This window comes from Myxine glutinosa, chromosome 5 (assembly GCF_964187855.1).
Source record: "Myxine glutinosa chromosome 5, kmMyxGlut1.1, whole genome shotgun sequence".
NCBI classification, from domain to species: domain Eukaryota; kingdom Metazoa; phylum Chordata; class Myxini; order Myxiniformes; family Myxinidae; genus Myxine; species Myxine glutinosa.
This window is the reverse complement of record NC_136265.1, coordinates 137,952,147-137,967,976: the sequence shown is the minus strand read 5'-3', so window position 1 is coordinate 137,967,976 and position 15,830 is coordinate 137,952,147. Positions and strand designations below refer to the sequence as shown.

General features: G+C 39.6%; 1 protein-coding gene across 2 annotated transcripts in view; it reads left to right on the top strand.

The window, feature by feature from the left end:
• Nucleotides 1-15,830, top strand: part of LOC137426988 (adhesion G-protein coupled receptor G6) — a 91,423-nt gene that overhangs the window by 28,113 nt on the left and 47,480 nt on the right. For both annotated transcript variants that reach the window (XM_078778784.1, XM_078778785.1), the window contains 3 exons: nucleotides 710-829; nucleotides 13,553-13,672; nucleotides 14,034-14,082. In XM_078778784.1, coding sequence (XP_078634910.1) covers nucleotides 710-829; nucleotides 13,553-13,672; nucleotides 14,034-14,082 — 289 coding nt within the window. The remainder of the gene's footprint in view (nucleotides 1-709; nucleotides 830-13,552; nucleotides 13,673-14,033; nucleotides 14,083-15,830) is intronic.

Sequence of the window (15,830 nt, the reverse complement as noted above, 5' to 3'; positions counted from 1 at the left end):
GTACTTGCTCACTATTGTGCCGAAATTTCAGCTTCCCAGCAAATTTTTTTATGAATGACTTGTTTACTTAAATTTCTAAAAGTTACATCTTCGAATGAAGCACTCGTGGTTTCGTTGTGCTATTAGCCAATTGATTAAGAAAATATTTTATGACAATCTTTTATCGATTTTAATTATGCAATTAATCATTCAAATATTGTGCACCTCTCCCTCCAAATACAGTCTCGATGAGTTAACTCATCAATAATATTAATTCGGTGCCCGGCAATGACGTTATGCAGCGCCTGGAGATGGCATAGGAAAGGTGTGGTGTACAACATGTTGCAGTCGGTCACAGGGATTCTAAAGAAGAATAAGCAAAACCAAATAACTTCACAATATCCAATCACACAGAGGATGTTGTGAATCAGATTTGAATCATACCTCGAATTTACGGCATTTACCTGTTCAACACCAACAAACTTAATATATTTATTTAAAAGTATAAATTTATTGATCCTTTGTCCCACATGTTTGTACAAACCTCTCAAAAGGAAATTGCTCAAAAGTCAAAGGGAGTTCACAAAAGGTAATGAAAGCATGAACATTTTTTTATTCTCGTTTTCCATATTTGCATTACGGAGTTTCAGAATTCATACTTTGCGATTAAAGAGCAATTGGATTACAGATACAGGAAGTGTGAAGTCTTATCTTCAAATCCCCAATGCAGGTGTCAGTGGGATCCGATTCTCCCATATCCTACGGCGACCTGCTGTCTCTACCTTCAGTGCTGCTCAAAAGCCACCCCCGAGTCCAGTTCTCCTACTACAGGGACACCTCGCCCTTCCTGGTCAATTATCCATATAATCTCACTTACCTGTTTTGTGAACTCAAACGTACCCTCTTAAAGGTGCAGGTTTTTCAGTTTCTATATTTCAAGTGTAAACTGCACGACATTCTGACAGGTGTTTGAGCTGGAGAGAATATCTACCGTATAAGAGAGCCGTTGGTCTGTGTGTGTCTGTCTGTCTGTGTGTGTGTCGCCATTTTTCTCAGAGATGGCTGAACGGATCTTCGTCAAACTTTCAGAGGTTAATCAGTGAGTGCTTGGGAATGATTTAGGCAAAAATATATATATTTGAAAAAAAAAAAATGTTTTTTTTTTTTTTAATAATCGCTCCATAGTGCCTCAGCCTTTTTGATTAATGACAGTTATATACAAGTACACATTCGCATAAATAAATACAAAACAATCACCCATGGGGGGTAACATAGGCTATGTGGCCGTGGCCTCATTCGGGGTTGTGGGGGACCGGGAGAGGGCGTGAGTTCTCTATGTACTGTAAATGTGCACCGTGTAGCGCCACCTGGTGATGGTGCCAGAGGGTATTACAATTTCCTTTTTTTTACCTGTGCAACACAGGTTATGCAGCACTCTTTGCACGGGTAAAACATTTCCTCCTTCCCTTCCTCCCTTCCCCAAAAACGGAGGGGTCTGTCAAAGCCACCCCCACCCTCCCCCAACCAAAGGATGGATATGAAGTATATCTCCCCCCCCCCACCCCATCACCCATCACGTCCTACTCCCGTCCCCTTCCACTCCTGCTTCCTCCACCCCCCCCCCCCCCCTCCCCGGCACCTCCTTCGAATTACGATGTATGACTCGTAGTAAAACATCGATATTTCGTGATCTTCGTGTCTTTTTGACCGAGGAATCGTGACTTTCTAAGCACATTTTGAGAATGACATTTTAGATTCTTCGTCGAATTTCACAACTTTTCTGTTGTTTCTTGGAAAAATGTTTTGATGCAAATAATCTAGAGAGGTTACTCTTTCTATTCAGATGAAAATCTCAATTTGGTCCCTGTGGTCATATTTGTCTCTCTTCGGCTGTTTCTCGCTAAGAGAAATGCCCCCAAGTGTCTGCTTTTGCCAGAGCCAGTCATACATACAGACTTGGCATTTAATATGGAATATTTTTTTTGTGGGGGTGAACTTATTTTTCAAGATGACTTCGAACCAAAAGTTCATTGGAATTATGTTGAAATTATTCTAGATTTTGTTAATGTGACCTTTAAAAGAAACAAAAACCACATTTGACATTTCGAAACAAATAAATTGATCCTTGAAAGTGATGTAAATGGATATCGAACTCAATTCATGGACAGTACTGTGTTAAACTTCTGTGCGTTTTCCAGAAGTATCTCTTTATTTTGTACATTAGCCAAATTATTTTTCAACAAAAACAAAAGCAAAATTATGACTGGGATTACGGACAGTAAAATTACAGTTCAGTACTTCGTGTAACCCCCACGAGCATTTAGGAGAACACGTACACGTCGAGGCATGCTGTTCACGAGATTTGCCAAGGTTTGGACAGGAATCGCTTGCCATGCAGTGACAATAGCCTGCTGCAATTCACGCACAGATGCAGGCTGTTGGTCCAAGTTGTCGATTTGACGCGTTAATTCTGCCCACAAGTTCTCTATCGGATTCATATCCGGGGACATGGCAGGCCACTCCATATGCTCTACACCACGGTCAGCAAGAAAGTGTTGGATCATGCGGGCACGATGAAGCCGTGCATTGTCATCTTGGAAGACAAAGTTTCCTCGAAAGGTTGCACGAGCAAATGGAAGCAATGTTTCTTCCAGAATGACCCTGCACTTGAACTGGTTCAGGTTTCCATTCAGAACAACCAGGTCAGTTTTGCCCCCTGCATGAAAAGCAGCCCAAACGGTCACCCCACCACCTCCAGCTTGGACTCTTGGCACTATACAATCTTCGTTGTGGGCTTCATGCACTTGGCTGCGCACTCGGACGTGGCCATCTTGACGATAGACCAGAAATCTAGACTCGTCACTGAAGGTCACGTGATTCCATTGTCCTGGCTGCCATTGACGGTGCTCTCTGGCCCACTGCAATCGGCGCTGCCTGTGTTGTCTGGTCAGGCGTGGCTTTCTCAGGGGACGCCTGGCACGATAGCCTGCTTGAACCAGTCGTTGGTTGACTTGTCTTCTGGATACAGGCACATTTGTCAGTTGCTGCCACTCAGCCCTAAGCCGATTAGCTGACTTGGTACGGCCATTGCGGACTAACCGGTGCAGCTGGCGATCATCTCTCCTTGTGGTTCTGCGTGGACGTCCTGGCCTCTGTATTGGAGTAGGGACACCCCTCTGAGCATTTCGTTTCAGGATCTTTGACACCTGACCTTGAGTGATGCCATACTGCCGAGCAATAGCACGCTGTTTCATGCCGGAATTTCGTAAAGCCACCACTCCATGACAAACAGCATTGTCGAGTTGACGGACCATATCCACAGGAAGCGGCAATAACTTTTGTAGACGTGCAGCAGTTGTTTTCCACTAATACAGAACGCAACAACCCTTATATACCCGATTGTGAAGCCAATCGTCAAATGTACCTGTCCTTACATTTTGTCACGCCACCTGTGATATAATCCTGTTATTGCCTTCTTGCTGCGAAAGACACAGTGACATGGTTCTTTCAACAAAGACATCACCGAAGGGTAAAAGAAACTCCCCAGATTGATATACTTAGTTCAGAAAGTAAACCCGTCAAGAAAGAAAAAAAAATTCCATATTAAATGCCAAGTCTGTTTATATATATATATATATATATATATATATATATATATATATATATATATATATATATATATATACATATATATATACATGTATATATATATATATATATATATATATATATATATATATATTTATATATATATATACATATATATATACATATATATATATATATATATATATATATATATATATATATATATATATATATATATATATATATATATATATATATGTATATATATATATATATATTCCTTGAATGATGATGTGCTTTACCAAATGTACATATACATATCTACGTGGTGGTGAGGTGTTTTAAATTACGTGGTGGTGAGGTGTTTTTAACAACGTGGTGGTGAGGTGTTTTAAATTACGTGGTGGTGAGGTGTTTTTAATAATGTGGTGGTGAGGTGTAATCATCCCAAACTTCAAGTCTGCCCCGACCCCTCCTGTATGTATGTGCTGAGGGTTTTTATTTTATTTTATATATTTTTACAACCTAAATCTTCAACCTAAATTGCTTATAAAAATGTAATATCACAAACACTACAAATAAATTTGTGCAAAATAATTGTTTGTATTATGATTGGTGTAAATCATGACAACACAGAAACTGATGTACATTCATTATCCTCAGCTAAAACAAGCCCGTTCCTCTGTAACGACGCGTGGTGAGGCGAGCGGTGCGAGCCGAGCCAAGCTAGTATATATACAGACCTGGCATTTAATATGGAATATATATTTTTTCTTGACTTGGTCTTACTTTCTGAACTCGGTATATAAATCTGGTGAGTTTCTTTTATGCTTCGGTGATTTCTTTGTTAAAAGAACCATGTCACTGATTGTCTGTCGCAGCAAGAAGTCAATAACAGGATTATATCACAGGTGGCGTGACAAAATGTACGGACAGGTACATTTGACGATTGGCTTCACAATCGGGTATATAAGGGTTGTTGCATTCTGTATTGGTGGAAAACAACTGCTGCACGTCTACAAAAGTTATTGCCGCTTCCCCTGGAGATGGTCCATCAACTCGACAATGCTGTTTGTCATTTAGTGGTGGCTTTACGAAATTCCGGCATGAAACAGCATGCTATTGCTCGGCAGTATGGCATCACTCAAGGTCAGGTGTCAAAGATCCTGAAACGAAATGCTCAGAGGGGTGTTCCTACTCCAATACCGAGGTCAGGACGTCCCCGCAGAACCACAGGGAGGGATGATCGCCAGCTGCACCGGTTAGTCCGCAATGGCCATACCAAGTCAGCGAATCGGCTTAGGGCTGAGTGGCAGCAACTGACAAATGTGCCTGTATCCAGAAGGCTAGTCAACCAACGACTGGTTCAAGCAGGCTATCGTGCCAGGCGTCCCCTGAGAAAGCCAGGTCTGACCAGACAACACTGCCAGCGCCGATTGCAGTGGGGCAGAGAGCACCGTCAATGGCAGCCAGGACACTGGAATCACGTGATCTTCAGTGACAAGTCTCGATTTCTGGTCTATCGTCAATATGGCCGCGTCCAAGTGCGCAGACGAGTGCATGAAGCCTAAAACAAAGATTGTGTAGTGCCAAGAGTCCAAGCTGAAGGTGGTGGGGTGACCGTTTGGGCTGCTTTTCATGCAGGGCACAAAACTGACCTGGTTGTTCTGAATGGAAACTTGATCCAGTTCAAGCACAGGGCCATTCTGGAAGAAACATTGCTTCCAGTTGTTCGCGCAGCCTTTCGAGGAAAGTTTGTCTTCCAAGATGACAATGCACGGCCGCATCGTGCTCGCATGATCCAACACTTTCTTGCTGACCGTGGTGTAGAGCATATGGAGTGGCCTGCCATGTCCCCGGATATGAATCCGATAGAGAACTTGTGAGCAGAATTAACGCGTCAAATCGACAACTTGGACCAGCAGCCTGCCTCTGTGCATGAATTGCAGCAGGCTATTGTAACTGCATGGCAAGCGATTCCTGTCCAAACCTTGGCAAATCTCGTGAACAGCATGCCTCAAAGTGTACGTGCTCTCCTGAATGCTCGTGGGGGTTACACGAAGTACTGAACTGTAATTTTACTGTCCGTTATCCCAGTCGTAATTTAACTTTTGTTTTTGTTAAAAAATAATTTGGCTAATGTGCAAAATGAACATATGTCACCCACAGGGTGAACCGTATCTTGCCAAAATGTGAAAATTCCGTTTTTTCGTCATGACGTCATCAAATGACGTCATAGCGTCAAACTGTTTACAGATCTGGGAAGCACTCATCAAGGGCATTCATATGAGATATTACTCGATATGGTACCTACGATTTCAAAATTTGACCTTAGGGTCAATAATTTTCGACCTCCAGCGCTAACCATTAAGGTCAAGGCCGATCGCCACCAAAAACTAATCAGCTGAGCGCCGGACCATATACTAGATTCCCATGAAGTTTGGAGACGATCCGATCAAAGTTACTCAAAAAATAAGGGTTTCGTTGACCTCCATGATTGACCGTAAAGTGACCTTGACCTTTGACCTTGACCTTCAAAATTTTGTGTGCTGAAGGGTATCTCTATAGGACTCTGATATGCGAAGTTACAGGAGTTTCCAATAATAACTGTGGTCTACAGAGTGATCTAAACGTGAAAAAAAAATGATTAACCACAAACAAAAAAACAAAAAAACAAACAAACATACAAGCTGACTGATACATCTTGCAAAAACTTCGTTTTGGCAAGATAAAAAACAAACATACAAGCTGACTAATACATCTTGCAAAAACTTCGTTTTGGCAAGATAAAAAATGAACATATGTCACCCACAGGGTGAACCGTATCTTGCCAAAATGTGAAAATTCCGTTTTTTTCGTCATGACGTCATCAAATGACGTCATAGCGTCAAACTGTTTACAGATCTGGGAAGCACTCATCAAGGGCATTCATATGAGGTATTACTCGATATGGTACCTACGATTTCAAAATTTGACCTTGGGGTCAATAATTTTCGACCTCCAGCGCTAACCATGAAGGTCAAGGCCGATCGCCACCAAAAACTAATCAGCTGAGCGCCGGACCATATACTAGATTCCCATGAAGTTTGGAGACGATCCGATCAAAGTTACTCAAAAAATAAGGGTTTCATTGACCTCCATGATTGACCGCAAAGTGACCTTGACCTTTGACCTTGACCTTCAAAATTTTGTGTGCTGAAGGGTATCTCTATAGGACTCTGATATGCGAAGTTACAGGAGTTTCCAATAATAACTGTGGTCTACAGAGTGATCTAAACGTGAAAAAAAAATGATTAACCACAAACAAAAAAACAAAAAAATGAACATATGTCACCCACAGGGTGAACCGTATCTTGCCATTTGACCTTGACCTTAATAATTTCGTATGGTGAATAGTATGTCTTCATGACCAACGCACATTAAATATTGAAAGATTTTGATGAGAACTGAGGAAATAATTTTTTCATGAAAATTCCGTTTTTTCGTCATGACGTCATCAAATGACGTCATAGCGTCAAACTGTTTACAGATCTGGGAAGCACTCATCAAGGGCATTCATATGAGGTATTACTCGATATGGTACCTACGATTTCAAAATTTGACCTTGGGGTCAATAATTTTCGACCTCCAGCGCTAACCATGAAGGTCAAGGCCGATCGCCACCAAAAAATAATCAGCTGAGCGCCGGACCATATACTAGATTCCCCTGAAGTTTGGAGACGATCCGATCAAAGTTACTCAAAAAATAAGGATTTCAACATTTGACCTTGGGGTCAATAATTTTCGACCTCCAGCGCTAACCATGAAGGTCAAGGCCGATCGCCACCAAAAACTAATCAGCTGAGCGCCGGACCATATACTAGATTCCCATGAAGTTTGGAGACGATCCGATCAAAGTTACTCAAAAAATAAGGGTTTCGTCGACCTCCATGATTGACCACAAAGTGACCTTGACCTTTGACCTTGACCTTCAAAATTTTGTGTGCTGAAGGGTATCTCTATAGGACTCTGATATGCGAAGTTACATGCGAAGATATGCGAAGATATGGTACCTACGATTTCAACATTTGACCTTGGGGTCAATAATTTTCGACCTCCAGCGCTAACCATGAAGGTCAAGGCCGATCGCCACCAAAAACTAATCAGCTGAGCGCCGGACCATATACTAGATTCCCATGAAGTTTGGAGACGATCCGATCAAAGTTACTCAAAAAATAAGGGTTTCAACATTTGACCTTGGGGTCAATAATTTTCGACCTCCAGCGCTAACCATGAAGGTCAAGGCCGATCGCCACCAAAAACTAATCAGCTGAGCGCCGGACCATATACTAGATTCCCATGAAGTTTGGAGACGATCCGATCAAAGTTACTCAAAAAATAAGGGTTTCGTCGACCTCCATGATTGACCACAAAGTGACCTTGACCTTTGACCTTGACCTTCAAAATTTTGTGTGCTGAAGGGTATCTCTATAGGACTCTGATATGCGAAGTTACAGGAGTTTCCAATAATAACTGTGGTCTACAGAGTGATCTAAACGTGAAAAAAAATGATTAACCACAAACAAAAAAACAAAAAAACAAACAAAAAAACAAACATACAAGCTGACTAATACATCTTGCAAAAACTTCGTTTTGGCAAGATAACAAACAAACATACAAGCTGACTGATACATCTTGCAAAAACTTCGTTTTGGCAAGATAATAAAGAGATACTTCTGGAAAACGTACAGAAGTTTAACACAGTACTGTCCATGAATTGAGTTCGATATCAGTTTACATCACTTTCAAGGATCAATTTATTTGTTTCGAAATGTCAAATGTGGTTTTTGTTTCTTTTAAAGGTCACATTAACAAAATCTAGAATAATTTCAACATAATTCCAATGAACTTTTGGTTCTAAGTCATCTTGAAAAGTAAGTTCACCCCCACAAAAAAAATATTCCATATTAAATGCCAAGTCTGTGTATATATATATATATATATATATATATATATATATAGTTACAGATTCGTCACTTCCGTTGTGGTGGTTTGCATCCACTGTAAATATTTCCGATTCCAGGTATTATTATTGTTGTCATTTAAAGGGAATAGATATTTCTCGTTTCAAAAGTTAAAAGTTAATGTTAAAAGAAACAGTAAACCCGATCGGGAACCGGACGAAAAACCGGAAGAAGACAAGGAGAAAAAAGGGTGGAGTGAAGAAAACTCGGACAAGAAGCTGGTTGCTTTGCGGTCTGGATCGTACGTTGTCGAGCAAGAGTCACGAGTGAACTTTGGGTTTCCTGGGAAAAGGGATTCCTGCGATTGAGTTGTTATCGCTGTGACTGATCAACCGGTGTGTCAGGTTTGGCGATGGATTCCGATGAATCATCTTCGTGTGAATACGTCTCAAGTACGAGCCGTCGGCCATTTTGACTCATGCGCTTTGCTCATCGCGAAAAGGTCTTTGCTTCGCGTCAGCCGTTTTCACCATTCAGATGCCTATCTGAGATGTGTGTGTGCAACGCGAATTTTGAAGACAAACCTGAGGTTCGCCGATTTGGAGCGGTAAAACATTCATACCCGAGGGTGTGAATTTCCCAGTCGCCTTGAGTGCGCCTTTTCGCACCTGTTGGCCGCGTGACCCTTTTCTGCCACTTTGGCCACGTACGCCTTTGTGCAGTTTTGGCAGCGTGACTGGGCCTGTCATCTGAACGGGATTCGGGTTTGGATTCGACATCTTTCTGACGATCGCTGGAGGGGATCAACTTGAGCTCGAAGACGGGAATATAGTGACATTGGGGAATGTTCTTTTTTTCACTCACTTGGAGCACAGTGAGTTACCTGATATTAGCTGATGGTACCATCATAAGATATATGTTGATTGTACTTTTGATTGCTATCATTGTTGTACTGTTATTCTTGTGTGATTTTTAATACAATATTTATTTGTTAGTCACAATTGGTGTGGTTTCACCATTGATTTTTGACACAGAACAGCACATTTTTCTGCCGCGATTCCTCTCGGGGCTCGGAGGTACAGCGCGACCAGGGGGTCGGGGAGGAGCATGTAACAATATATATATACAGTCACGTGAAAAAGTAAGTACACCCCATGTAAAGTTTTGACTTTTTCAACATATTTCAACATACAGCTATTTGATCTTCATTTCAACAATATTGAGAGATAAAGGTGATATAATATAACAAATATCATGAAACATTTACATTTTGTAGTCCATTGTATAATTTAAATAAACATAAATGCAAATTTCGCATGTGGAAAAAGTAAGTACACCTCTACATTTATCACGACTTCAAATACCTAAAATAAGAACCAGGTGCACCAGTTCAGGTGCAACTGATTAGAACATCGTTAGACAGGATCTTGGAGGAACCTGTCTTATTTAAACCTCAGACATTTCGTTTGGTTTGCTCTTTGTTGTTGAAGTGTGCGGCGTCACCATGCCTAGATCAAAAGAGCTCTCTGAGGCCCTCAGAAAGAAGGTTATAGATGCCTATGAGTCTGGGAAGGGATTTAAAAAGATCTCCAAACAATTTGAAATCAATCATTCGACTGTCCGGAAGATCATCTACAAGTGGAGAAGATTCCAAACAACTGCAAACTTGTTCAGGCCAGGCCGCCCCAGCAAGTTCAGCCCGAGAGCAGACCGCAAGATGCTGAAAGAAGTCCCTAAGAACCCCAGAATGTCATCACGGGACCTACAGGTAGCTCTTGCCACTGTTGATGTCAAAGTGAACGAGTCTACCATGAGAAAGAGGCTGCACAAATTTGATCTACATGGGAGGTGTGCCAGGAGGAAACCTTTGCTGTCAAGAAAGAACATCAGGGTAAGACTAAAGTTTGCCAATGAATACCTCGGCAAAGACCAGCACTTCTGGAACAATGTGCTCTGGACAGATGAGTCAAAGGTAGAGCTATTTGGCCACAGTACCAGAAGACATATTTGGCGAAAACCAAAGACAGCATTTGACCACAAGAACCTGATACCAACTGTAAAGCATCGTGGTGGAAATATTATGGTTTGGGGCAGCTTTGCTGCATCAGGGCCTGGGCAACTCACAATCATAGAATCCACTATGAATTCTTCATTGTACCAGAGGGTGCTTGAGGATAATGTGAGGCCATCTGTCGGCAAGTTGAAGCTCAACCGAAGGTGGACCTTGCAACATGACAATGACCCTAAACATACCAGTAAATCCACCAAGGAATGGCTGAAAAGAAAGAAATAGAGGGTTCTGGAATGGCCAAGTCAAAGCCTGGATCTAAATCCCATCGAGATGTTATGGGGGGATTTGAAACGAGCTGTGCATGCAAGAAACCCCTCAAACATCGCACAGCTGAAATAATTCTGCATGGAGGAGTGGACAAAATTTTTCTCCCAGTCGATGTCAGCGACTGGTAGACAGTTATAAGAAACGCCTACTTGAGGTTGTTTCTGCCAAAGGGGGCAATACCACCTATTGGAGCCAAGGGTGTACTTACTTTTTCCACATGCGAAATTTGCATTTATGTTTATTTAAATTATACAATGGACTACAAAATTTCAATGTTTCATGATATTTGTTATATTATATCACCTTTATCTATCAATATTGTTGAAATGAAGATCAAATAGCTGTATGTTGAAATATGTTGAAAAAGTCAAAACTTTACATGGGGTGTACTTACTTTTTCACGTGACTATATCTATATATATATACATACACACATACATACACAGTCATGGCCCAAAATATTGGCACCCTTGCACATTTTTCAAATAACTCACAATTTTCTCTGAAAATATGTAAATAATCATAAAGGTTTGTATCAGTAAATAAAAAATAAAATAATAATCTAAAAATAATCTCCACAATAATTTATTTCACTGTTAATATTACAGAACCATTTGTTTTTGATTCATAACTTAATATATCCTTTTAAATCAGAAAATAAATATAAATGGCATTGACAAAATTATTTACACCCTCGACTTAATATTTGGTAGCACAGACTTTGGACAAAATAACTGCAGTCAAGCGCTTCCTATAGCCAGGAATGAGGTTCCGACTCTCTGTACTGGCAGTTTGGCTCACTCTTCCTGTACAAACTGCTCCAGCTCTCCCAGATTTGAAGTTGGCCTTCTCCCAACTGCTGTTTTCAGATCTCCCCACAGGTGTTCAAAGGGATTTAGATCTGGACTCATTGCTGGCCACTTCAGAACAGTCCAGCGTTTTGTCTTGAACCATTCCTGGTTGCTTTTTGAAGTGTGTTTGGGGTCATTGTCCTGCTGCAAGACCCATGACCTTCGACGGAGACCCAGCTTTCTGACACTGGGTTGAACATTGCGCTCCAAAATGCCATGCACAAATTCAAGGTACTCAGTGCCAGAGGCAGCACAGCAACCCCAAGACATCACTGAACCTTCTCCACGTTTGACTCTAGGAAGGTGTCCTTTGCTTTGAAAGCTTCATTTTGTTTTCTGTAAATATCGAGATGATGTGCTTTACCAAAAAGGTCTAATTTAGTCTCATCTGTTCACAGGATATTCTCCAAGAAGGATTTTGGCTTGTTCAGGTGTGTTTTGGCAAACTCCAATCAGGCTTTCTCAGCAGTGAGATCCTCCTGGGTGTCCTACCATAGAACTCCCTTTCATTGAGTTGGCGACGGATGGTGTGAGTTGAAACTGTCGTACCTTGTGTCTGAAAGTCAGCTTGAATCTGTTTGGCAGTTGATCGAGGTGCTTTCTCCACCATTCAAACAATCCTTCGCTGCAATCTTCGATCAAGGTTTCTCTTGCGGCCACGTCCAGGGAGGTTGGCTACAGTGCCATGGGCCTTAAACTTCCTGATAAAATTGTGTACGGTGGACACAGGAACATCAAGGTCTCTGGAGATGGACTTGTAGCCTTGAGATTGTCCATGCTTGGCTAAAATCTTGTAGCTGACCTCAGACAATTCTCTGGTTTTCTTTCTTTTCTCCATGCTCATTGCTGTACACACAGTGACACAAAACAGCAGAACGACTCCTTTTCTCCCTTCAAACTGGTTGAATAAGTGATTTTTATATCGTAGGCACCTGCAACTCCCCATAGGTGAGTTCAATTCCAAAGTAAAGGAGAATCACCTGCTTGAAATCTAATTATTTCTAACAACTTCTAAAAGGTGGCAATAATATTGTCCAGGCCACTTTAGGATTTATGTGTAGAATAAGCTCAGATTTACTAATTGTTTTGTTCCACTGCAAACCAAAGAAATACAAATGTGGATTCCACAACATTTTTTAAATTTCAACAATTTTCTTGAAGAAATGGTGCATTATTTAAAAAAAAGTGCATGGGTGCCAATATTTTTGGCCACGACTGTATATCTGTGCAGTGTCTGTCCTGTGTTGTCACTAAACTACTCCTTCAAACCTTTATGAAATCATACCAAACTTCCGGTATGCACCTACCTTTCCCTTGTGTATGCCCGAAGCGTTTTTTTATTATTCTTTTTTTGGAAAAGATAAAAAAACTTTTTATCCGACAAATTAAAAGAAAGTTTATTTTAATCTTCAACTTCAATTGTTTATAAAAATGTAATATCACGAACATTACAAATCAATTTGCGCAAAATAATTGTTTGTATTATGATTGGTGTAAATCATGACAACACAGCAACTCAGGTACAGTCATTACCCTCCGTTAAAATAAGCCCGTGCCTCTGTAGTGACTTGTGGTGAGGCGAGCGCAGCGAGCCGATCCACACTAGTATGTAATACAAGACATTCCACAATGTTTTTAAATATTATTGTCCAACTATGGACTTTTTAGTAACCAAATTATGTATTAATTATTATTTTTTAGTAAATTATGTGCCCTTTGAATTCCTCCTGATATTTTACGTTCCATCATTATTATTATCACACTACCAATTTTTCATTTCATTTAAAGTCTTTAATGGGTATCTTTGAAACATCGCCATGACGTCATTCAAATGCTCTTGTGATTCATGACAGGTGAAGGATGCGGCGAAAACACTTAACAGTCACGTGACTGCAGCAAGTCTCAACAACAGATCCGTGTACAATCTTCCTGAACGTATTTCCATCACCCTCAATCATCTCCGGCCTCTTATGGTACATTCGCTTGCTCATAATCAGTAAATCATGATAATCCTTTTATAATGCCATAGTTTTAACACAAATGGTGTCATTAAAAGCTCTGCAAACATACTCAAGTTTTATTAGACTTATGTGTTGTGACCTTAAAATGAGGAAATGCATTGCATTACACCGCACGCATTCAAATTTCTTTATTTCACTCCATGCAGAATATTCCCTTTCCTATGAAAGGCACTTGGACTGTTAATTGGAACACAAAATCAGTATTTTCGGCATTTTACAAGATTATTTTTATGTTTGTAATTGAGAGCTTGTCATTAACATTCATAATTGAGATGTTTAATCATTCTCATCCTCCTCTCTTTGAATTCCCCAGCCCAATGAAACAGCAGTCTGTGCGTTTTGGAAGTACAATGCATCAAGCAGTGAGTTATCACACCATGATGTGATAGATTACTATTTCTCTGCAGGACATCAGGGTCACAGAGCTTGTGCATGTCCAGTACATGTACGTATCTGTATATATGTGTAAGTATATACATATATATATATAATTATATATATATATATATATATATATATATATATATATATATATATATATATATATATATATATATATATATATATATATATATATATATATATATATATATACATATTTATATATATATATATATATATATATATACATATTTATTTATATATATATATATATATATATATATATATATATATATATATATATATATATATATATAAATATAGATAGATATACACACATATACATATATACATATATACATAAATAAATATATATATTATATACATATTCACATATATACATAAATAAATATATATATATATATATATACATATTCACATATATACATAAATATATATATATATACATACATATACATATACACATATTATATACATAAATATATATATATATATACATACATATACATATACACATATTATATACATAAATATATATATATATATACATACATATATATATATATATATATATATATATATATATATATATATATATATATATATATATATATATATACACTACCGGTCAAAGGTTTGAGAGCACTTAAATTTTTCCAGTTTTTATTGAAATTTACGCAGTTTCATGTCCAGTGAATAACCTGAAATGGTACAAAGGGAAGCAGTAAACTGCTCGAGGTTAAAAAAAAGTTTAAATTAGCAAAAACGGGAAAATAATGTAAATTGCACAGTTATGTTGTAAAAAAAAAAAAAAAGGCCTTCTTCAGGGAACAAGTAATGGGTTAAGAACTTACAGCTGTTCTGCAGCAATGTAAGTAAATTAAGTCTTGAAAGTTGATGCAAACAATTCCTACAGGTTTCCAAACCTCTGCTGATCACTTGATTACAAACCCCCTGTCTGTATCAAAGCAGTAATGGAACAGACTGTTATTACACCCTCTGAAGCATTATTTGGACAATATTGCACTGCAGGAAGTAGTATATTGGAAACTGGAGGAAACTCTGACAGGAAGAGGTATGGCAGACCCAAAGCCACAACAGAATCAGAAGACAAGTTTCTGAGAGTCAACAGCTTGTGTGATAGACGGCTCACAGGACAACAGCTTCAAGCACAGCTAAACACTGGTCGAAGTAAGAAAGTCTCAGTTTCAACTTTGAAGAAAAGATTTCGACCTGCAGGCTTGACAGGTCGAGTGGCAGTTAGAAAGCCATTGCTAAGATGGCAAAATAAGAAAAAGAGGCTTGCCTGGGCCATGAAGCACCGCCAGTGGACTACTGAAGACTGGAAGAAGGTCTTATGGACCGATGAATCAAAATTTGAAATCTTTGGTTCAGTATGCAGGGTTTTTGAACACCGTCAAGTGGGCGAAAGGATGGTTCCTCAGTGTGTGACACCAACTGTCAAACATGGAGGAGGAAGCGTGATGGTCTGGGGGCTCTTTTGCTGGATCCAGAGTCGGCGACTTGCACAGCGTGACTGGCACCCTGAACCAAAAGGGCTACCACAGCATTTTGCAGCGCCATGCAATACCCTCTGGTATATGCCTAGTTGGTCAGGGGTTCATCCGACAGCAAGATAAGGACCCTAAACACACCTCCAGGCTATGTCAAAACTACCGTCGAGGAAAAGAACAAGACGGTGAGCTTC